The sequence below is a fragment of the Podarcis tiliguerta genome (assembly GCF_965153285.1).
Source record: "Podarcis tiliguerta genome assembly, chromosome: 6".
Classification (NCBI taxonomy): Eukaryota; Metazoa; Chordata; class Lepidosauria; order Squamata; family Lacertidae; genus Podarcis; species Podarcis tiliguerta.
Window position 1 is genome coordinate 15,789,437 of NC_139539.1, and position 24,208 is coordinate 15,813,644.

Sequence of the window (24,208 nt, forward strand, 5' to 3'; positions counted from 1 at the left end):
TTGAGTGCAAGCTATTCTTCAGTCCTGAAAGGGTTAATTTGCCTGCCTGGCTGTTGTAGTCCTATAAAGACCTCCCTGATCGTTGGGTCAATATTTTAAATGCTTGCCACAAAAAAATATACATACCTAAGGCACGTAGCCAACGTTTCATTGGGGGTTAAATCGTCCTGTTCTGCACTCTCCAAAATATTCTATTTGTTTTGTTTGGGAGTGGGGGTGGGAGTTCTGTCTGGGACGACAGCCTAGGAGGGCAATCCTGGGGAAAGGCTCGCAGACGCACAAAGCTTAAAATGCAGCGGAGTGTGCAGAGGAGAGGGAGAGGGGAAGAGAGAGGGCTGGGCGTGCTTCTGTGTGCCATGACGCTGGGGGGGAATTGTGGTAAAGAGCGAGGGAACTCCGCTTTTTGCAAAGCATCCTGGCAAATGAGCTCAGCCAGCAGTGCCTGAGCTAGCGTAGAGGGCAAGCTCCTGCCGTCAGGAGCTGGGCACGTCTGCTCAGATTCCTGCAGGACAAGAAAAGGAGACAGGCTCGCCATGCAACGAATCATGGCTACGTCAAATGTTTTTATTTCTTCCTGATCTCTCTCTCTCTCTTTCTCTTTTCCTCTCTTTCATCAATAATTCACCTTAGGGCTTCCCCCCCCTCTCTGCTCCTTGTGGATAGTGGAGGGGGGGTTGGACCGGGAAGAACAGGGTTTTTGGGGAGTGCTGATTTTGTCCGGGAGGTTATTTCCAAGAGCTCTTTAAAGGACCAAAAAAAAAAAAAAAAAAGGAAGAGGGAAGACTGACTTTTTTTTTTTGCTGGAATTGCTGGAAGAGTGAAAAAGAGGAAGATTTCGCTGCTGGTGCGCCGGGTAGCGGGTGTGCTTTCTTCTCCCCCTTTCCCCCCCAACTGCTGGTAGGGCTGCTACCGCTAGCTTGGTGTGTAAGCGTGGAGAGAGGAGGAACGAGAGGCGTCGCTGGGGCGCTCCGAGCAAGGCTTCGCTGTCCGCCTCTCTTGGTGCTGAACATGGGCGCTTCAAGCAGGGCGCTGTCCGTGGTGCCTACCGTCCTCCTGGCGTTGGCGCTTCCCACTTTCCCCGTCTGGGCGCAAAACGACACGGAGCCCATCGTCCTGGAAGGGAAATGCTTGGTCGTGTGCGATTCCAACCCGGCTACCGATTCTAAGGGATCGTCTTCTTCTCCTCTGGGGATCTCCGTACGGGCTGCTAATTCCAAGGTTGCTTTCTCGGCAGTCAGGAGTACCAACCACGAACCTTCCGAGATGAGCAACAAAACCAGGATAATCTACTTCGATCAGGTAATATAGGAAGTGAATGAATGCATATTCTTTCTTAAAAGGCAGGACATTCTCATCATTTCCCCCTGCCAGGAGGTTAAGAAAAAGAGCGAGAGAAGAATCGGTCAAAGGATGAGTAGTTTTGATCAAGGGAGGAGCAATTTTAAAAATATATAGAGAGAAGAGTTATCATTTGGGAAAGGGATTCGATTAGAAGTGGAGTGGAGAGGCAACCGGTCATGAAGCTGAGACGAGATCAGTTCAGGGGAGGAGGTGGGGATCAACAGGTGGGAGTCGATCTGTGAACTCTTTAATGCTCCTTTACAAGCAGTGGGCTGAAACTTACCAAGTGGCATTGGAAACTCTCGGTCAATAGGCTCATTTCCTTCCAACCGACACTTCCTTGCCTTTCCAGTGAAGTTTGATGGCCATTCCACTTTACCAAGCAAGAGTGCATTTGCACATTGTATGTCTTTGGATTGAATTAATCATAAGGCTGTAACCAGGAAGACGCAGACTGCTTTGCTCTGAGAATACAGCAGTTTGTTTTACTACTTATTGATTTATATTCCTACCATTCCACTCTCTTATAACTCATGCAGGGTTACATAAGTTTCCAGAGTTCAGTATTCAGAAATGACAATCACCTACTACCTAAAAGTTTGCATCCTTATGAAAAAAAGGTATGATGTTTAAACAAGGTCTGTGTATCTAACATTAATGAAGGAAGACCAGACTGCTCAGGAATGCATCCAAGTTTTAGATTATTTGCAGTCACTGGTGATGGTAGTCACCAATGCAGAGACCTTATTGTTTCTGCACTCTTGTAGCCCTGTCCTGAGAATATTCACCCAGAAGTAAGCCCCGCTGTGGGCATGTTAAGTGTGCATAGGATTATAGCCTTCCAGCTCAGATGATTTGATACCTGAAGGAAAAATGTGGGGATTTTTAAGATTCTAAGGAAGGGCATTGTGTGCAGTTGAGGTGAATATGTCCAAATATCCTATCTAACGCTGTGGGATATTCCTGTTTGCTTTCCAGCCACCTCTTCACAGCAGTCCAAACCTTTTATCACTTTATAAAGTGTCAAAATCCGTAAGTGGAATTTAGGCACCTCTTGTAACCCAAAATCTATTTATTCTGGTGCAATCACATTGGCATGTATATAGCAATCAAACACGGTCAGGTAACAGAGGAATATGGAGGCAGTCCTTTGAAAGATCCACTGCACCTTTAGTGTATCACTGCAGAATGTTGCAATATTGGAAAGGCACCCTGTTTCACTTTTCCCTGACCTACCTCTCAGAGACAAACACCAAACATACCCTCTGTCCAAGCATATGATCAATGGTTAGACAAAACAAAAAGAGTTATTCATCCCCGCTCCAAAGTAAGGTCTTGAAGGTCTTGCATTGTCAATGTTAAGTCATTTATAAATAAGAATGAATCCTTTAACAAAGAAAGATTTTTTAAAACAACAACAACAACACACTTTAGATTTTCAGCTGTCTATGAGATAATGCTACTACCTTTTTTTAAAGTCCATTTGTTTTAATGCAAGAGTTTAACATGTGTGTCAGTTTCTCCCATTAAAATCTATATGATATACAAGAGTGCAGTTTGGGCTGGATCAGATCCATATGTATTTTTAAAAGAAAGAAAGAAATGGTGGTGGAAGGCATTGTAATTATGTTGTGTCAGCTCCAGTTTGAAATGTCTCTGCCTTCTTGGGAATTGTTTAATGCTCTACCCTCAGCTATTTCCTCTATCACCCCCTTCTGATTATGTATGATAGCAGGTGGAATAGCCTATCTTTGCAAATATTAGCGCAGTGGGTTAATTAAGCCCCAGGAAGTTACTCTTTAGTCTTTCACAGCATATTCTTCCGAGAGAATGATGGATCTCCACTCTCTCCCATGACTACAAAGAGTCCTGGGAATATTGTACCTTGCTCAAGTCGCACTGCCATTAACCTTTTCAAGATGCCAGGAGACAGGTGGATATGTAAGAGACATGGAAATGGCCAGGGCATCAGACAGCTGCCTGTATCTTTTGAAAGGGAGTGCAAGGCAAGATACAGGGCTTTTCTCCCCCTTAGGTACAGGTTATGAGCCTTGAATTTTAAAAGTGTTCGTGCCCACCCATCACTTGTGCAGAACCTAAAAGTGCCATGCAATTAATTTCTCCTCTTCCTACTATGTTCTTTGCTTCCTGCTTTCTTGTAAGAAACTACCCACTCACCTCTCATGCCTTCACACTCGTTCCAATCAAGACTGAGCAAAGAGCCAACATATGTTGTGTGATATATGTGAAGACATTGTTTTTCCTCAATTGCCACGACAACTGGAATCCATCCCCACACTAACAGATCTGAAAGCGCATTTATGTTCTGAAGAAATTCCAACGGATTTCAGCCGGCATTGGCAAAGCTAACTAAAACCGACTTTCCATTGAACTCATGCAAATGTACTTAGGACTGAGGTGTAATGGGGTGGGGTGGGGAATGACAGATCACTTCCACCAGTATAGTGTGTGGCTGACAGCCATGCACGTAAAGGGGTACGTGAGCTGCCTCCTAAGAATGACCAAGGTGCAACTCCCGTAAATATTTCCCCTGGACTTCTGCAGAGTCAGAAATGTGATGAAGCTGCCTTTGACTGTTTCATGTCAACAGGCCATCTAGCTCAGTATAGACTGCCAGCAGCTCTCATGGCACAATGGCCATGACTCAGTGGCAGAGCATCCTCTTTGCATGCAGGTCACGGGTTTGATCTCTAGCATCTCCAGGTAGCTCTGGAAATGTCCCCTGTCTGAAGCCCTGGGGAGTCACTGCTAGTCAGATCAGACAATACTTTTAAAAATATAATATTAATTCTTGCATTTCCCAAAAATATTACAAAAGTACAAGTATATAAAATGTGTAACATGAATTCCTATCTCCTCCTAAATATGCCATGTAGACAGTTTAGAGTAGACAGTGCTGAGGTGGACCATTGGTCTGACTCTGTATATGTCAGCTTCCTATGTCCCTTCCAGTCGTCCACAAAAGATGCTGTAGATGGGGCCTCAGACTTTAGGTTTAAAACATATATTGCTACCATTTCCCCCTCCTCCTCTTCTACCTCTTCCTTTTCATCTTCTCAAGAGTATTATCAATATATTATGATGTCATCAGTGTATAACGAGAACTTCACAGGGTAGCATACACATACTGGAACTTCTCCAAGGAGCTTACAATATAAGAAGCGGAATAACTGTAATACTTCACATTGGTTGCAGTCTTCAGGGCCAGTCCTACCATTAGGCAAAATGAGGTGGCCACCTCAAGGAGCATGTGCTGGGCATGCAGCAAAAGGGGTGTGATGCAGAAACATGCTATACCTCATAGCAAATATTTTATCTCTGGCCTCACCTCAGTTCTTTCAGTTTTGGAATATCTTATCCATAAATTTATGGAAAGAGGAGGCAGGCAGCATAATACAGTGGATTATGTTTACCCCATCTACTGATTTAAATGATCATGTTCTTTTAAAGCTAATTATCTTTGTGTTAGTGGTATTATGCACCTTAACTTAGAGTGCAGGGCAACATTTTTTTCATTGCCTCAGGCTGCAAAATGTCTTGGCTGAGTCCTGGTAATCCGTACAACAACCCTGTAGGGTAGGTAGGTCAGCACAATCACCCTCATATTGCAGGTGGGAGGCTGAGTAGAAAAGTGTGCCCCTGGCCATCAGATGAGCTTTTGGCATAGGTGAGATTCAAACCAAGGAATGCATGAATCACTGTTCAGTTTCTTACCTTCTCACTATATTGCGATATTACACTGACAATGTGATCCGATTCATGTGTACTTAGAAGTAGTGCCATTGAGTTCAATGTGGTTTACTTCCAGACAGGTGGGCATAAGATTGCTGCTTCAGTTGGTGAGGGGGGGGGGGGCAAGCAGCAGGGACGGAAGAGAACTATGGCTAATAAGTGATGAAAGTGAGCAAATACAACTAGAGAGCCAGTATAGTGTAGTGGTTAGAGAGTCAGACTAGGACCTGTGAGACCAGGGTTCAAGTCTCCACACAGACTTTGGGCCAGTCACTGTCTCCCAAACTATTCACCTCACAGGGTTGTTGTTGAGGATTAAATGCGGAAAGGGAAAACCATTATTGTGCTGGAAGCCATCCAGAGTGGCTAGGCCACCCAGTCAGATGGGTGGGCTATAAGTAAATAATAATAATAATAATAATAATAATAATAATAATAATAATAATAGCTGTTGCTGTTGCTGCTGCTGCTGCTGCTACTACATTGTACTCCATGGAGAAAAAGATGGGGGGATAAATGCAATAAAATGAATAAGGAAGGTAAAAGAAAGTACTTCTCTAGCCAGCTCATAGTTTGCTCCCACGAGAAGCAGTGGTGGCCATCAACTTGAGTGGCTTTAAAAGAGAGTTAGACTCTTATAGCCCACCAATGGCTACTGAGCCTAATGCCCATGTTCTACCTCTACTTTTAGAGGCAGCAATGCTCCTGAATACCAGTAGCTAGAAACTACAGTTGGGCAGAATGTTGTTGTGGCTCTGGTTGGACACTGTGAGAATAGGATGCTGGACTCGATGAGACCTTGGCCTGATCCAGGAGGCTCTTACTAGGTTCTTATATGTACCTAGCCATCGTTTGAGCAGAGGCTGAGCAGTAAGGAGTTAAGACAGGGCTGAGAGACTGGGGGCTCTCCAGATATGGACTACAGCTCCCATCATCCCCATCCTCTAACCCTGCTCACTTGGGATGATGGGATTCAGAGTCTGGAGAGCTGCACTCATGAGCGCCATCCCTGAGTTAAGCTCTAGACTTCATGGGAAGGTGGATTTTAAGGAGGGTCTTGAAGAAAAAGGGGGAGGTGACATTACTTTGAAATTCAATGAAATCATTCCAAGCAGTTTTACCACTGAATCATGGTCACTTCCTCTGTGGCTAATAAGTAGCCTGCCTCCCAAGTATGTGAGATCTAATTAAAAAACAACAATTGAGTTGATTTTCATCACTTCTTTAATTTTAAATTGAGACCAACAAAGAACAGGAACATTTCATCATGAAAGATTCCTAGTAGGTGGTGGAAGATAAAGTAAAGGGACCCCTGACCATTTGGTCCAATTGTGACAGACTCTGGGGTTGTGGCTCTCATCTCGATTTATTGGCCGAGGGAGCCCAGCGTACAGCTTCCGGGTCATGTGGCCAGCACGACTAAGCCGCTTCTGGCGAACCAGAGCAGCACACAGAAATGCCATTTACCTTCCCGCCGGAGCAGTACCTATTTATCTACTTGCACTTCATGCTTTTGAACTGCTAGGTGGGCAGGAGCTGGGACCGAGCAACAGGAGCTCACCCCGTCGTGGGGATTCAAACCGCTGACCTTCTGATCAGCAAGTCCTAGCCTCTGTGGTTTAACCCACAGCGCCACCCAGGTCCCTTAGGTGGTGGAAGATACCCTAGAGCAAAATTCAGAGTTGTTGTTGCTGTTGTTGCTATTTTAAGAAAATATGCTTTTATTAGAAATCAATGAAGGAGGCAGATAGAGATAGGCCTATCCTAAGCTCAGCAATTAAGTACTCAAGGTGGGCATGCCAGGTGCCATGTCAGTATAATTTCATTGGAGCGGGGAATGGGGAACCTGTGGCCCTCTAGATATGGTTGGACTGCTTGCTCCTTCTCAGTTCCAGCCAGCATGGCCATTGATGAGAACTGTTTAGCAACATCAGGAGGACCACATGTTCCCCACCCCTGTTACAGTGCATTAATGTACACTATTACAGAAGCATTTTGGGATCTAATGCAAACTGGCCTCCTGAGACCAGCTGAGACTCAGGTTGATAAGCTTGTGTTGGTTTTACAGCACATGTTTATTATAATGCTCCCAGATCCAGTTTGATCTCAGTTGTCCTCAACTGCAGATCTGCAGACAGTCTTAACAGATTCTGGACTCACAGCTGTCCATGGAGGCACAGGTTAATTCTGTGTCCAGGGCAGCTGTCTACCAGCTCCATCTGGTTTGCAGGCTGAGACCCTACCTGCCCACAGACTGTCTCGCCAGAGTGGCGCTAGTTATCTCCCGCTTGGACTACTGCAATGTGCTCTGTGTGGGGCTACCTTTGAAGGTGACTCAGAAACTGCAATTAATCCAGAATGAATGAGGCAGCTAGACTGGTGACTAGGAGCGGCCGCCGAGACCATATAACACCGGTCCTGAAAGATCTTCATTGGCTTCCATTACGTTTCCGAGTACAATTCAAAGTGTTGGTGCTGACCTTTAAAGCCCTAAAGGGCCTTGGTTCTGTATACCTGAAGGAGTGTCTCCATTCCCATCATCCAGCCCAGACACTGAGGTCCAGTGCCAAGGGCCTTCTGGTGGTTCCCTTGCTGCGAGAAGTGAGGTTACAGGAAACCAGGCAGAGGGCCTTCTTGGTAGTGGTGCCTGCCCTGTGGAACACCCTCCCAGCAGATGTCAAGGCAATAAACAACTGTTTTACTTTTAAAAGACAACTGAAGGCGGCCCTGTTTAGGGAAGTTTTTAATGTTTGATGCTGTATTGTTTTTAATATTCGGTTGGAAGCCACCCAGAGTGGCTGGGGAAACCCAGCCAGATAGGCGGGGTATAATAATAATCATCATCATCATCATCATCATCATCATCCTTTTCCTGGAGCCAGACTGAAGACCCTAGGGCTAGTCAGTGATTTCTCCAGTTTTGTTCCACAATCCTGAACACATTGACCCATGATTCAGCAAAGTAACTTACCTAAGAAGGATGCTTTGATCAATGCCTACAGAAAGGAAAAGGACCCTGAGTGTTTATAGATCTTTGCCTGTCACCTCGTCAGCTGTGGAAGCCATGCATATACACTGGGGAGGTTTTGTACTGCAATTCAGAGCTAGATTTCTCGCTCCCTCCCTCCCTTTTCTTAATTGCCAACCAAGAAGGGCTAAAATCAACAATGTGGATAATAATAAAACACAACAAAATCCACAATTAAAATGAAACAGAATGCTGCAAAGCAACCAACAAAGCACCGCCCACAACCTCTTCCAAGCCCAGCTTATGCCTAAGAAAACAAATAGTTTTCTTTAGTGGAGGGTGAAATGTTTTGAGAGGGAGGGGGCATCCTAACCTCCATAGGAAGAACACCTTAAATGGTCCAGCTGTGCTCCTTTGTGGTTTAAAGCTGGGTAAAACGAGGGCTTCATTTGATGATATAAGGGCAGGGGGAGATATGTACTAGAGCAAGTGATCTCAAAGTTATGCAAGGATTTAAAGGTTAGAATCCTGAACAATATATATACACATGCCCCATTTTGATCAATAGGTTTGCTTTCCCAGTTATAAACTGCAGCCCAAAGCCACTTATTGGGAAGTACACTTCCTTGAGATCAATGAGGCTAATTTTTAAAGGCTGTGTTTAGGACTGAGAAATAAATTCCATCAAAATCAATAGGGCTCACACATGCCTGACTTTCTGTGGATTGGACCCATTTGTAACACAACCCAGCCATTCCCAAAGCTACCCAAAGAAAGGCCAGGATTTATGTCTGCAAGAGACATAAGGGGATCTTATCTTTCTGTAGTTGACTACACCTGCAGTCTCCTTAATGATCATTGTTCCCCATGCTCCAAAACCCGTTGCTTGCTCTGATATACCTGTGAAGTTCCTGCAGAAATGGGCTTTCCCATTCAGTTCCATGCAATTATTATTATTATTATTATTATTATTATTATTATTATCCCTTTGGAAGCACAACTGCCCTTTCCATTCAAGCTCTTCTAAGTCGAAGCACTTCAAATAAATCCCTGAATTCCTTTGTTTACTGAAAGCCAGCTAATTGGGGCTATTCTATGAAAATAAGTGCTCCCATGGCTCAAGTGTACTGTTACACAGAGTGTGGCTTGGACTTACGCATGCAGCTCACACCAGGCATATATATGATGTCACAGGTGCAACATTTGATATATGCGAACACTCTGCGTTGCAATACAGGAAAGGAATGCATGTGCAGATTTCAATAAGGGCATGGCAAGACTGTGTGAAGAAGACAGATGTGTGTAATGCCTGGTAGACATGTGATGGATGGCACATTATGCACATACATAGCAGTGTGTGCACGCATGCACACCGATACCCCCTGCACATCTAGTACTTTTACCACACTGGAGATCATCCAAATTGGCTCTGTACTCCACTGGACATCAGAAGGTCTTCCTTCCCAATAATCATGCTGCTTTTCCAATCTGGAAAGGTGTTGGAGGTGGGGGTGGTATTGTGGTGATGGGCATGCAAGGGCTATTGTGGGGATGTTCCTGCAAACCAACCAACGTGGGATGGAGATAGTAGGGGGGCATAAAAGCCCAGATCCTAACCTCATCTACCTCTTTGGATCCTTATTGATTTCCACTCATCTCTCCATATATATAAAATAATAAAAATATAATAAGAATTTATTATTTGTACCCTGCCCATCTGGCTGGGTTTCCCAGCCACTCTGTGCAGCTCACAATAGAATATTAAAAACACGATAAAACATCAAACATTAAAAGTTTCCCTAAACAGGGCTGCCTTCAGATGTTTTCTAAAATCAGGCAGTTGTTTATTTCCTTGACATCTGGTGGGAGGGCGTTCCACAGGGCGGGCGCTACTACTGAGAAGGCCCTCTGTCTGGTTCCCTGTAACCTCACTCCTTGCAGGGAGGGAACCACCAGAAGGCCCTTGGAGCTGGATCTCAGTGTCCAGGCTGAACGATGGGGGTGGAGACGCTTCTTCAGGTATGCTGGGCCGAGTCTAGCTGCCACATTCTGGATTAGTTGTAGTTTCTAGGTCACCTTCAAAGGTAGCTCCAGGGTAGTCCATGGATCAGATTGCCCCACACCTATTCAGCGCTGCGTTTTTTGGGTGGTGGTGCTACTGGCAGCTAGTGTGTGGTGACATATACCAAAGAGAACAGGTTGGGCACAATAGCAGAGAACGTGGGCAGCATCTTTCGAGCATAACGTTAAGGCTATTAGATGTGCCTAATTTTTTGTAGCAGCACTGTTACTTGCCTGTGAGACTTGTACTCCAAAATATATATCCATAAATAGACATAAAAGAAAGAAAGAAAGAAAGAAAGAAAGAAAGAAAGAAAGAAAGAAAGCAAAAGCCTGATGGTGAAAGGAGACTCCTTGACGTGCCCCCAGGGCTTTCTGACCTATATACACCCAGAGTTGTGGATATACCAGTCGCTTTGCTGCTTTGCCATGTCCTCCCATGGCTTACCAGCTGGGACTTGTATTGTCTTGTTAGATCATTCTTTTACAAGTTTACCGTAATTTTGAAAATCTCCCACGCTGTATTTAAAGTTATGTCCCTAGTGAACCCGATGTGCAAGGAGCTCACTTCTTTAATGGACCGTCGACATCTAGCATCAGGACATAATTGGTTTGAGGAGTATGCCCTAATTGTAAATATTTGCATGGGCAGATTATCCTGCAGTGTCAGAAGCATTGTGCTGCATCACTGTAATGCTGGTGTAACATCATGCCTTTGTGCTGCTGATGCAGCTGTCGGCATTCTGTGTGCTCTGCTTGTGCCTACCTGGCTACTGTGGTGGGGCTTGCATCACCAGAATTGTGCTGCAAAACAGATTTCAAACAATGAGCCTCTCCCCTCACTATGATGAGGTGGCTTAAAACTCTGCAGGACTTAAAATTCAGTAAGAGCTCTAGTGGAACTAAGGAGCTGTTCAGTTTGCAGGATACAGCCTGTGCATTAACGACCTTATCCTGGCAAACTCAAAAGCAGACCCAATTGACCTGAAGTAACAGACCTTCCAGGTATCCCTATTTTCCAGGGATGCCCCTGATTTAGAGATGCCATCCCAGTTTCAGATTTGATCCCAAAATGTCCCACTTTCCTTAGGTAAAGGTAAAGGGACCCCTGACCATTAGGTCCAGTCATGGTCGACTTTGGGGTTGCGGCGCTCATCTCGCTTTATTGGCTGAGGGAGCCGGTGGACAGCTTCCAGGTCATGTGGCCAGCATGACTAAGCTGCTTCTGGAGCAGCGCATGGAAACACCGTTTACCTTCCCGCCAGAGTGGTACCTATTTATCTACTTGAACTTTGACGTGCTTTCAAACTGCTAAGTTGGCAGGAGCAGGGACTGAGCAACGGGAGCTCACCCCATCACGGGGATTCAAACCGCCGACCTTCTGATCGGCAAGTCCTGTCCCTATTTTCATTGGAGAAATGCAGGAGGGTATGGAGTTATCTGACCCCTGAGATGTTTGTAGGCAATCCTGTATAAGGAATTTTAAAAAATCTTTAATATTTCTATATATGTTGGAAGCTGCCCAGAGTGGCTGAGGCAACCCAGTAAGATGTGTGGTGTATCTATATTAAAATTATCATTATGGAATGGCATGTCCCTATTTTCATCGGAGAAATGTTGGAGGGTATGAACTAAGCATGCACAGAATTGTAACCTTAAAGAAAGGATGTCTAGGCCAGTTTAATCTTGCTGGGGAAAATATTTCTTACGTCTGGAAATCTTAATTGTATGTACAATAAATTAGTATAAATAAATATTAGGGTTAAAAATTAACACCTTGGCTTTAGATGTGTAGGCATGGTGAGAAATCTTGTGTCTGTTGCAAATTAATTATATTTCCCCCCAAGAACACAGAATGCTTCCATTAATTCTTATTTCCTCTCTCTTTAATTTGTAGATCCTAGTAAATGTGGGGAATTTCTTTACGCTGGAGTCTGTCTTTGTAGCACCAAGAAAAGGAATTTACAGTTTTAATTTTCATGTAATTAAAGTCTACCAGAGCCAAACAATCCAGGTATGTTGATTCAAAAAGTCTGTTGGAACACATTTGTTAGCATTTCATTCCTTCCTTCTCCCCTTCCCCATTTCCCTAAAAAATATATATAGATAAATGGATAATAGCGAAAATCCATTTTCTATTGTAAATAGAAATAGTTTAAATGCACCCATGTTGATGAGTTAGGAAACAGCAAACAGCTCAACTTGGCCAATAGCAAATGGATTTCAGTGACATTTTAAGATAACAATGTTGCTCACCAGTTCAAGATATGGCCTTGAGAGTTCAAAATAAAGAGAGTGCTTGCATTCTAATTATGTGCTACAACTTTTCTGTGAATCTCACATTGGGGACTGTTGGAAGCAATTTCATGATAATAAATGCTATGAGCACAATGAAAGGAAGCATGCATTTGATGTAACAGCATAAGAACAGCTTTCTGGATCAGGCCAGACACACATCTAGTCCCTTGTCCAATTCAATGGCCATTCAGATGCATCTGAGAAGCGCATGAGCAAGATCTGAGTGCAACAGTGAAATCAGTAGGACTAAAAAGTGACTGCGTTTGACCCAGCCCTGCCCCTTTGTGAACAGAAGGCCTCTTTCCATTCGCAGAAGGAACTGGAATATGGTTGAGTCTACATAATGGAAGAAGGATGTGGGGAAACAATTCCCCTTTGGCCCTAAAGCTTGGAGTGCTGTTCCAAAGGACCCCTTTCTGAGGAACACACAGTATCGCGGGTGGCGCTGTGTCTAAACCACTGAGCCTCTTGGGCTTCTGCCAACCTAGCGGTTCGAAAGTATACCAGTGCAAATAGATAAATAGGTACTGCTGTGGCAGGAAGGTAAACAGCATTTCTGTGCTCTCTGGCTTCCATCATGGGGTTCTGTTGCGCCAGAAGCTGTTTAGTCATGCTGGCCACATGATCAGGAAAGCTATCTGTGGACAAACGCCGGCTCCCTCGGCCTGAAAGCGAGATGTGCGCTGCAACCCCATAGTCGCCTTTGACTGGACTTAACCATCCACGGGGTCATTTACATTTTATCTTATATTGCAGAGGGAGGATGGGATTCATGAAAGCCACTTCCCTTTCCCCTCTCTCCAGTGTGAGCAGAACTGTGCAGCTTTGCCTATATACGTCTTTGCAGAAGGGCTTGCCAGCAGTAAATCAGGTCAGGCTGGCGATCACACTTCTTCTCTCAGGGTGCAGAGATGATGCAGGAATGTAGAGAGGGATGTATGGACTTGATGATGATGATGATGAAGAAGAGTTTGGATTTGATATCCTGCTTTATCACTACCCTAAGGAGTCTCAAAGCAGCTAACATTCTCCTTTCCGTTCCTCCCCCACAATAAACACTTTGTGAGGTGAGTGAGGCTGAGAGACTTCAGAGAAGTGTGACTGGCCCAAGGTCACCCAGCAGCTGCAGGTGGAGGAGCGGGGAATCGAACCCGGTTCACCAGATTACGAGTCCACCACTCTTAACCACTACACCACACTGGCTCTGATGAGGCATTAGGAGGAGGAAACCTGGGAGAATGAAGAGGGTGAGAAAGAGATGGATTGTGGAAATGCATTCCATCCCATTTGCAGAGAGAGAGCAGTTTGGGGGAACAGAGATAATTTATTATTATTTTGCATTTATAGCCCACCTTTTCCTCCAAGGAACTCAGGGTGCTCTTCCTCCTCTTCATTTAACCCTCAAAACAACCTGTGTGGTAGTTCTAGGCTAGGAGTCAGTGACTGACCCAGTGTCACCCACTGAGATTTATGGCCAAGTGGGGATTTGAACCCTGGTCCCCTGAGGTCCTACCAGGATGCAGGTGGCGCTGTGGTCTAAACCACAGAGCCTAGGGCTTGCTGATCGGAAGGTCGGCGGTTCAAAACCCCACGACGGGGTGAGCACCAGTTGCTCGGTCCCTGCTCCTACCAACCCAGCAGTTTGAAAGCACATCAAAGTGTAAGTAGATAAATTGGTACTGCTATGGCAGGAAGGTAAACTGCATTTCTGTGCGCTGCTCTGGTTTAGCCAGAAGCAGCTTAGTCATGCTGGCCATATGACCCAGAAAAACTGTTTGCGGACAAATGCTGACTTCCTCGGCCAGTAAAGTGAGATGAGTGCCGCAACCCCAGAGTCGTTCATGACTGGATTTAACTGTCAGGGGTCCTTTACCTTTACCCCCGAGGTCCTAGTCCAACATCCAAACAAGTTCCTTCTAAAGCAGCCTCCAAACAAAGGTGAGAGGAGAGGAGCATTTTGGAATGGGGATCCCTTACATTTTGAGCAAGTGAGAATGCAACCAGAAACAGATCAGGAAAGTAGGGGAAGGAAGGTCTCCTCACTTTAGCAGTCTGATGTTGGGGTGATGCTGGTCTCAGTCACATAGCCAGCCTTAGAAACCAGTCCCACCTTCTCTTAGTTTCCTGAAGGAACAATTGCCTTAGTGTGACATTGAATTTCTCCCATTTTACTTTTCAAAAAGCAGATTTTTCCTCTACTTACTGCAAAAATAAAAATCCAAAATGGATCCTGCTTTCTGAGTGGAGGGGGTTGGGGCTGATGGGCATGGCTTGTGAGGCATCTGCTTTGTGCCACTACCCTCTGGCCTTCCCATTTGCAAGCTCAGGTCAGAGGAGACTGCAGATTGAGCTGATGGTCCTGAAACATCTCAGCAGAGTGATATGCTGCTGCTGAGTCAAGGCACTGCCCATGAACAGCCATCATTGGCTGCAAACAAAATGTCATCATGGCAACCAGGTTTGGCGTAACACAACAACTGCCGCATATATGACTCAGCTAGACTGGTAAAGAAAAAAGGGATTTATATGCGTTGTATGTGCGATATAATATTGTGCCACCAGATGGCGACATGGAGTCCCATTTTTCGCTAGCTGTTTTCCCTGTTTAAATTTGCAACAATTTAAACTGAAATGCTTCTTCTATGTGTCTAGATCCTGCCTATATAGTTTCCATTTGAATCTCCTATACTCCCTCAAGATTGGAATTCCAGAACTCTGGGCATTAAACATGTGTGTGTGTGTGTGTGTGTGTGTGCGCGCGCGCGCGCTGCAAAAGGGCACATGCTCATAATGCCAACATTAATTGGCTGGAGGAATGCAAGGGGCGTGGCTACAGCCATGGAGCTTTAATCAGTTAGGATACAACCTGCTTGCAGAATAGAAAGGGAGACCTCACACCCACTCGCTGCCAACAGCAACATGTGACCAAAGGTGCTACGAGTCAGCTGCAAAATTTAAAAAGATCAGATCAGACAGCAACTACACCACTGTAAATTGTAAGTGGAGAAAGCCCCATCCCCATGTTCTTAAAATGTCCTTTTATTCTAATAGGATTTTAAACTCCATTTCAGGCAAACCTCTCAAAACATGCGTGGTGTCATATACCTTGTAGCACAGGATGAGACCAGGCACCTGCTTGTGCATTTGCTTTGTTTTGACCCATGGCTATCAAGGATGATTACGAAGCTTTGCTGGTATCCTAAGTGATGGGTGATATGCTAAAAGAAAATCCCAGCTGCCCGGGTTGCTGAAATTTCATTGTGTTCTTTGGTGCAAGATTAAAAGCTCCTTTGCACTTCTCCTTTGGTGCCTTTCCAGACTATGTAATGTGCACACTGAAATCATGCTCAAAAGCATCATAAATACCAGCTATGGGAAGACCTCGTGCCCTTGCTGTATTCAGGCAATTGCCTCATTTGGAGAAAAGAGCAAGATTGCTTAAGATAAGAATGTGGAGATGTCTCTGCGAAAATGAATGGTCACGTGCAGCGTATTTTCTTCTGCTCTTGCCAAGCCTATCTCTGGCTCACGGAATATATTGCCACTGCAGTGTGTGATCTATTTCCACGTCATCTAGTCTCCTGCTGCTCCAATAATGGAGGGAACAGTTGCTAGAAGGGTATGGCAGTGACTCATGAAATCATAGAATTGTACAGTTGGAAAGGACCCCAGGGGCCATTTGCTCCAACCCCCTGCAATGCAGGAATCTCAGCTAAAGCATCCGTGACAGATGGCCCTCCAACCACTGCTTTAAAACCCCCAAGAGAGCCAGTGTGGTGTAGTGGTTAAGAGCGGTAGTCTCGTAATCTGGGGAACCGGGTTCGCGTCTCCGCTCCTCCACATGCAGCTGCTGGGTGACCTTGGGCTAGTCATACTTCTCTGAAGTCTCTCAGCCTCACTCACCTCACAGAGTGTTTGTTGTGGGGGAGGAAGGGAAAGGAGAATGTTAGCCGCTTTGAGACTCCTTAAAGGGGTGAAAGGCGGGATATCAAATCCAAATCCCTCTTCTTCTTCTTCTTCTTCTTCTTCTTCTTCTTCTTCTTCTTCTTCTTCTTCTTCTTGGAAGGAGAGCCCACCACCTTCTGATGGAGTCCATTTCACTGTTGAACAGCTCTCACCATCAGAAAGTTCTTCCTGGTGTTTAGTGGGCATCTCTTGTAACTTGAAGCTATTGCTTCAGGTCTTACCCTCTGGAGCAGGAGTAAAATGCCTCCTTGCTGCTGTTTACAGCCCTGATTGGCTAGGGCGTTGTCCTATTTTATTTGATTGTTATTCCTTGTCTTTCCTACACATCACATAGGCCAGGGTGAGCTCCAGAAGTCGCTGAACTACAGTTCCCGTCAGCCCCAGGCAAGAAGGCTGATGGTTTACAATGATGGGAGGGCACAACCTTCTGGAGGGCACAACATCAGTTTATCACCAGGTTCTGTGATCACATCACTTTAGCAAAGACCTTCCTGCCACACCTTCAGTTAGTTAACACACATGAAGCACATTGTGCCATTAAGCAATGGTTTCCACTCAATCCTGCAGTTCTCATGTGCACCCCTGACCCTGCTTGTCCCTGTCCTCTCACCCACACCTTTTCGGTGCTGAGGGCTTGAGTCATAACCTCCCAGGTAGATCTGAAGGCCTGAGTAAATGATGCAGGTGTGCCCCAGAAAAGTCATGCTCTCTGCCCTCAAAGAACCACGGTCCTGGTTAGCAAACTTCAAGGATCCTCACACCCTTCTTAATGCATCTCAGTGCTCACTGACAACAATGCTTTGCGCACTCTTCCTTCACTGTCCCAGTGTTGTGACCCTAGGTTACTTAGAGGTCAACATAGTCTATAAAAGGTAAAGGTACCCCTGCCCGTACGGGCCAGTCTTGCCAGACTCTAGGGTTGTGCACTCATCTCACTCTATAGGCCGGGAGCCAGCGCTGTCCGAAGACACTTCCAGGTCACGTGGCCAGCGTGACAAGCTGCATCTGGCGAGCCAGCGCAGAACACGGAACGCCGTTTACCTTCCCGCTAGTAAGCGGTCCCTATTTATCTACTTGCACCCGAGGGTGCTTTCGAACTGCTAGGTTGGCAGGCGCTGGGAGCGAACGACGGGAGCGCACCCCGCCACGGGGATTCGAACCGCTGACCTTTCGATCGGCAAGTCCTAGGTGCTGAGGCCTTAACCCACAGCGCCCCCCGCGTCCCTATACATAGGGACATAGTCTATACTAGTTGCCAATTGCTTCCAGATGCCACCTCTGCCAACTTTTAGATGCCCAGCTAAGACTTTTCTGTCTACCCAGGTGGCCAGTTAATCAATGTTGTCTCCTACAGTGTGCTTATTTTTTGGTGTGGTGGGTAGGACTTGGTCTTTACTAATTTGGGCCTTTTATGTATTTTGAATGGTTAGCGTTTAAATTTGCTCTGGTTTTAATTTAGTTTTATACACTGCATTTATTTTCAACCACTTTGATTCTTTTCCACCTGGAAAAAGTTTCAAAAAGTGGCAACCAAAATGATCAATAGGTTGTAGCAACTGCCTTATGAGAAAATGTTGTTACATCCGAGTTCTTTAAGAAATCTTGGCTGAGTGCCACCTAGCCCTATGGCTGGGGTTTTGTGTGTGTTTTTTTAAATTCAATTAGTTGTAAACCTTCTTTTGACACCTTATATTATCAGCTTCTGTCAGTTCAGGTTAGTGCTGAGCTAAAAGCTTTCACAAACATTTTCACCTGTACAGGTGAGTTCGTCTGGCCAACATCTGCAGTGAAGGTTGATGCAAAGAATTTGTGCATCTTCACTGAAATTTAATGCTTCTTTTAGCTATTGCTAATTTTACCCTGCTAACAAGTTATGCTAACTTTATCTTGCCGGAAATCTCTTGCTGGTTTCCTGCTTCTGTTGTATTTAAATTCTTTTAATCTTCTTCTTATTTCTATATATTTTTGGCATTTGCTCCCTAATTTTCTTCTGGGTTTGTCTTACTGTAGGTTTACATTCAATTTGCCTGAATTTTCTCATTTTCATCAGCCTTCCATTTTGTAATGTGAGCTTTCTCACCTTTTAGAACTTACAGCTAATTTTTGTGCCTTTTCAATGTAATTCACAAAAGTATCCTTTTTAGGATTGTTTTCGAAGCTGTGCTATACATTTTATTTGAACTTCTGTTCTACTGCATTAAAATAGTACCCATGCTCTCTTGAGAGATTTTACCCTTCTGACATTACCTTTCAGTTTCCTCCTAGCTAACCTTCTCACTTTTGACAATAAAAGCCCCCTTTTGGAATGAAATATGACTCTGTTGGATTTTCTGGGCAATTTTCCAGTCATATAATATGGTGAACTTGGTAGTGCTGTATTCACTGTTTCCAGGAAGTTCAACAGTGTTTATAGCTTCTTGTACTGCTCTGGGAATAATTTAGGATTAAATCAAGTGTCATTTCCTTTGTCGCTGGCTCCATGACTCAGTGTTGGTAAAGGCACACTCATTCATTATAGCTAAAACTCTTGGGCACTGTCCAATTTAGAGCTAAGCATGTTTAAGCCTATTTATTTGCCAGCTTGCTGTGACACAAATTTACAATTAGCCAGTCAATCTGAGAGTAATTGAAATAATCACTTGTTAGTACATTTTCTACTTTGCCCTTCCCCACAGTTGAAGAACAGAGGAAGCATCCTTATATCAGGCCAAGCCATTGGTCCACTCATATAAGAGGTAGCCAATAACTCTGTACGTTATTGGACTCCAGCTCTCATAAGTCCCAACCAGAAAAGCCATTGATCAAGGATGATGGGAGTTGTAGTCCAGCAATATCAGGAGGGCACCATATTAGCTACCCTGATCTAAATCAATATTATTGACTAGGGATAGCTTTCTAAGGCAGAGTTAACCAATACTGTGTGCTCCAGATGTCAATGGACTGTGACTCCTAACACATTGGCTGGGTTTGATGAGAGTTGTAGTCTAATTATATCTGAATGGCACCACATTGGCCATCCCTGCCCTAAAATCTCAATCAGAGATCTCTCCCACTGCCTGATCCTGCTAAGAAGATATGCTTACTTACTTCGCCAAACCTTTATTAGGCATTACAAGAATAGGCCATCATAAAACAGCCAGATATGAAATTTTAAAATATATACAAATAAACAGCCTTGTAAAATATGTACTAATGAGGATTTTCATTGGAATTTCTTCCTGCTAAATAGTGCCATTCACCACTCTAAGAGATACTATTGACAAAAACTCACCCACCCTGGTAGTTACTTCCGGGTTACTGTCAGAGAGATAGAATCTTATATTTTCATTGTGCCATGATGTTAGACTACCCCCAAAAGGGGATAGCATGTGTTTGCATAGCTGGTTGTACAATGGACAGTAGAAAAGAATATGTTCTACAATGTCCGGCATGTTCAAAGAACACCCACAATGCCTATCTTTTCTGGGGATGTTTGAATATCTGCCCTTGACAAGAGCTGATGGGGAAATGTTCAGTCGTTGGACTGGAATTATTATTTCAGATATAAGTGACCCTGTTATCTGTCATATTTAAACCATAGAACCTGGGGGAGCACATATTATTTACAGCTGACTCGGTGTTTTGTTTTTCAATGTCCCTTAATCTGGTTTGAATATTGCGATAAATATATGGCTCACTTGAATTATACAAGAGTTCCAAGTCAATGCCAATAGATCTGATTTTGCTATGTAAGAGTTAGAACCATCTGGATTTATAAGAGTCCTTAAGTAAGAACAAGATATGCTAGGAACAGAACTTGAGTTCTTCTTCATGTAAATCAGGTGATGCACTGCTGAGCTATTGTGCCAACCTTCTGCTTTTCATTTCATTCTATATCCCAAGATCCTTATTAGAGTTTTAGTTTGAATGATTTGATTGTATGCTCCAGCACAAACTTACCTTGGCACCTGGGATCATTCCTACCCTCATGATTCTGTAGATAAGCTTGTTTCACTGAAGATTTCTAATCGGGAAGTTTTTAATTTTTGACATTTTTGCTGTGCTTCTATTATGCTGCAAGCTGCCCAGACTGGCTGGGGCAATCCAGTCAGATGGGTGGGGTGTAAATTAATAATAAGAATTATAATCATAATTATAAATGTTCTGAACACTTTGCTCTCACCTCCAGAATAACATAGTGTGTACATGTACCTTACTTTATTTCAATGACCCACCAGGTTTCTCATTTACTATATTCTCTTTTAGGCCCCATTCACACAATACATTTACAGCATTTTCATATCGCTTTTGGCTTCCCTTCCAAAATAAAAAGAACTGTAGTTTGTTAAGGGTGCTGAGAATTGTTAGGAGACCCCAATTCCCCTCCCAGAGCTAGAATAAGCACAGCGGTTTAATAATCAACCCCTCTTCCTTGGGAGTTCTGAGAATGGCAATTCTGTGAGAGCAACAGGTGTCTCCAAACAGCTACAGATTTTTTTGGGAAAGCTATGAATGTTTATGGGGACGCGGGTGGCACTGTGGGTTAAACCACAGAGCCTAGGACTTGCCGATCAGAAGGTCGGCGGTTTGAATCCCTGCGAAGCGGTGAGCTCCCGTTGCTTGGTCCCTGCTCCTGCCAACCTAGCAGTTCGAAAGCACGTCAAAGTGCAAGTAGATAAATAGGTACTGCTCCGGCGGAAAGGTAAACGGCGTTTCCGTGTGCTGCTCTGGTTCGTCAGAAGCGGCTTAGTCATGCTGGCCACATGACCCGGAAGCTGTACGCCGGCTCCCTCAGCCAATAAAGCGAGATGAGCGCCGCAACCCCAGAGTCGGCCACGACTGGACCTAATGGTCAGGGGTCCCTTTACCTTTATGAATGTTTATAATGGTAAAATATACTTAAAATTTATAGTGCAGATGAGACCTTAGTATCAGAGACTCTACTTCTGCCATTTGGGTTTTTAGGATTCTAGCACTAGCTTATAAACACCTATATCTTTTAACATATTTTGGGTGTTTGAGGGTATGTGTGCATTTTTTTCTTTACGGCTTTTTCATTGGCACCCGGTCATTTTGATGTGCTTCTGGGGTGTGCTTAGATAGCTGTACACAATTGCCTGCTTATAACAGTGAGCCATCACTGGGCTGACATTGTTCTCTCTCTGGTTAATCCACGAAGGTGGGTGACTTTGGTGAACATTTTGGCCTCCACAATACGAGGTCTACCTGGTCAGCAGCTTTTGCACACCATTTTGAAAATATGCAAAACCATTTACAAAGGGATTGGTGTCAGGAGGGAAATCAAAGGTGGGGAAAGTGCTATACAGTACTGTGGTCTGATTTGCAGGCTTCTGATCAGCATCTGGTTGGCCAGTTTGAAAAGAAGATTCTGAACCAGATGGGCCTTTGACCTAATTCAGCAGGACTCTTCTTGCATTTTTATTCCTACAGTGAGCCTGCTGTAGACCCATAGTCACCAGCATATTTGCCCTGTCCCTCCCCTTCCACATAAGGAATACCTTAAGTATTTGTAACTGCTATTTCCCGAAAGAATGTTTCAAGAACAGCAAACAGTCTGTGGACTCCAGGCATTTGTGGTTTCTAACGATCCTTTGCATAGAATTTGCTAATGATAGCTGGGTTTCCCTGTTACCTTGAACTTTTTTTCAGTGATTTTTCTCTTTTGTAGGTTAACCTGATGCTCAATGGAAAACCGGTCATTTCTGCTTTTGCTGGGGACAAGGATGTCACCCGTGAAGCTGCTACAAATGGAGTCCTACTTTATCTAGACAAGGAAGACAAGGTTTACCTGAAACTGGAGAAAGGTAATCTGGTTGGTGGATGGCAGTATTCTACATTTTCTGGCTTCCTGGTCTTTCCCCTGTAAGGTTGATTTCTCCATGACATTCACCCAGGTGTGGACTGGTCATTGCTTCTGTTCTCCGAAGATCATCTTCTCATCCTTTGGATTGATGTTTTCTTTCTTGGTTTCTCATGGGTGAATATGGATTCTATTTATGGCATTTGACCCTTTCTGAACTCCTTTGAGATTTCACCGAATTTTGTGTGTTTAAAATACGGTGCATTTGGATTACGACCTAAAGCAGACAGTAAATATCTATGCTTGATGTTGCTGAAAAAAGCTGCCTGCAAGATTTATTCAGAGTTCCTTTACTGGACATATGGGATTTGTGGGAGAAGTGGATCATTATTGTTGTCTCTCTCCCTTCCCCCAATTATATTTTTATTTTTTATTTTTTTTTTTTTTTATAAATTTTTTTTATTGCGTTTCTTTCCATAATTTTATAGGTTTATAAACAAATAAAGTAGTTACAAGAAACAAATTTTCTCTTTTTTAACAACAAAAACAAAATAAAACTTGGACTTCCCCACCCCATCCGATTCTGCGTTCTTTGCATTAACAATGTCAGCATTTTGTTACCTTATTTCATACCTTGTTGTAACTTTCGAATGTTATGTATCCAAATACAATATATTATATCTCAATTTCAATACCTTTAAAATAAACATAACATATTCAATTTAAATTGTCTCCTTTTCTCTTTTGTCACTAATTTTACCATTTACTTAATCATATTCGCAGAAGCTTAACGTTTCCTAATCATGCACTTTCTTAGGATTCATACAGCTTATAATATTTTTTCAGATAATCTTTAAATTTTCCCCAGTCCTCCTCAATTGTTTCTTTATCCAAATCTCGGATTCTGCCGGTCAGTTCAGCTATCTCCATGTAGTCCATCAACTGCGTCTGCCAGTCCTCCAGCGTGGGCAAATCTTGTGTCTTCCAACTCTTTGCAATGAGTATTCTTGCTGCTGTGCTAGCGTACATAAACAAAGTTCTATCTTTCTTTGACATTTTCTGGTCCACCATGCCCAACAGGAAGGCCTCTGGTTTCTTAGGAAAGGTATACCTAAATACCTTTTTCAATTCATTATAAATCATTTCCCAGAAGGCCTTCACTTTTGGGCAGGTCCACCAGAGATGGAAGAAAGTCCCCTCTGCTTCCTTACACTTCCAACATTTGTTGTCAGACAGGTGATGCATCTTGGCTAGCCTGACTGGGGTCATGTACCACCGGTATATCATTTTCATAATGTTTTCCTTCAAGGCACTAGATGCCGTGAATTTCATTCCGGTGTTCCATAACCTTTCCCAGTCTTCAAACATAATATTATGTCCAACATCCTGTGCCCATTTTATCATAGCAGATTTAACTGTCTCATCCTGTGTGTTCCACATAAGCAGCAAGTTATACATTCTAGATAAAATCTTGGTCTTTGGTTCTAACAATTCTGTCTCTAGTTTCGATTTCCCCTCCTGGAAACCAACCTTTTTATCCATTTTAAAAACCTCTTGAATTTGAGCATAATGTAACCAATCTCGCACCTTGTTTTTTAATTTGTCCTGGCTCTGCAACTTCCAACCGTCTCCAATTTTTTCAATTAATTCCCAATATTTCGGCCAATAGGCCTCCATATTGGGTCTTTTTCGAGCTTTGGCCTCCACCGGTGATAGCCACCTCGGTGTTTTACTCTCTAATAAGTCTTTATATTTCATCCAGACTGCAAAAATCGCTTTTCTGACAATATGGCTTTTAAACAATTTGTGAACTTTAACCTTGTCATACCATAGATATGCATGCCAACCAAATGCATTATCAAAACCTTCCAGATCTAGGACATCGGTGTTTTCTAGCAAAAACCAATCTTTCAGCCAGCAGAAGGCTGCAGCTTCATAGTACAACCTCAAATCCGGCAGGGCAAACCCCCCTCTTTCTTTTGAATCAGTTAATATTTTATACTTTATTCGGGGCTTTTTGC

The 24,208-nt window shown here is 43.8% G+C and overlaps 1 protein-coding gene across 1 annotated transcript; it reads left to right on the forward strand.

The window, feature by feature from the left end:
- Window positions 1-311: 311 nt before the first annotated feature.
- Window positions 312-22,607, forward strand: CBLN4 (cerebellin 4 precursor). The gene is made up of 3 exons (XM_083447218.1): window positions 312-1,299; window positions 12,021-12,137; window positions 22,056-22,607. Exons 1-3 carry the CDS (start codon window positions 1,009-1,011, stop codon window positions 22,251-22,253), a joined length of 606 nt encoding a protein of 201 aa, XP_083303344.1. The 5' UTR covers window positions 312-1,008; the 3' UTR covers window positions 22,254-22,607.
- The last annotated feature ends 1,601 nt before the right edge of the window (window positions 22,608-24,208 follow it).

Excerpts from the sequence above, each read along its gene's own strand:
- CBLN4 (XM_083447218.1), top strand. The coding sequence starts at position 1,009 with ATGGGCGCTTCAAGCAGGGCGCTGTCCGTGGTGCCTACCGTCCTCCTG. Across the intron at positions 1,300-12,020 it reads GGATAATCTACTTCGATCAG|ATCCTAGTAAATGTGGGGAA; the intron begins GTAATATAGGAA and ends TTTAATTTGTAG. Across the intron at positions 12,138-22,055 it reads ACCAGAGCCAAACAATCCAG|GTTAACCTGATGCTCAATGG; the intron begins GTATGTTGATTC and ends TCTCTTTTGTAG.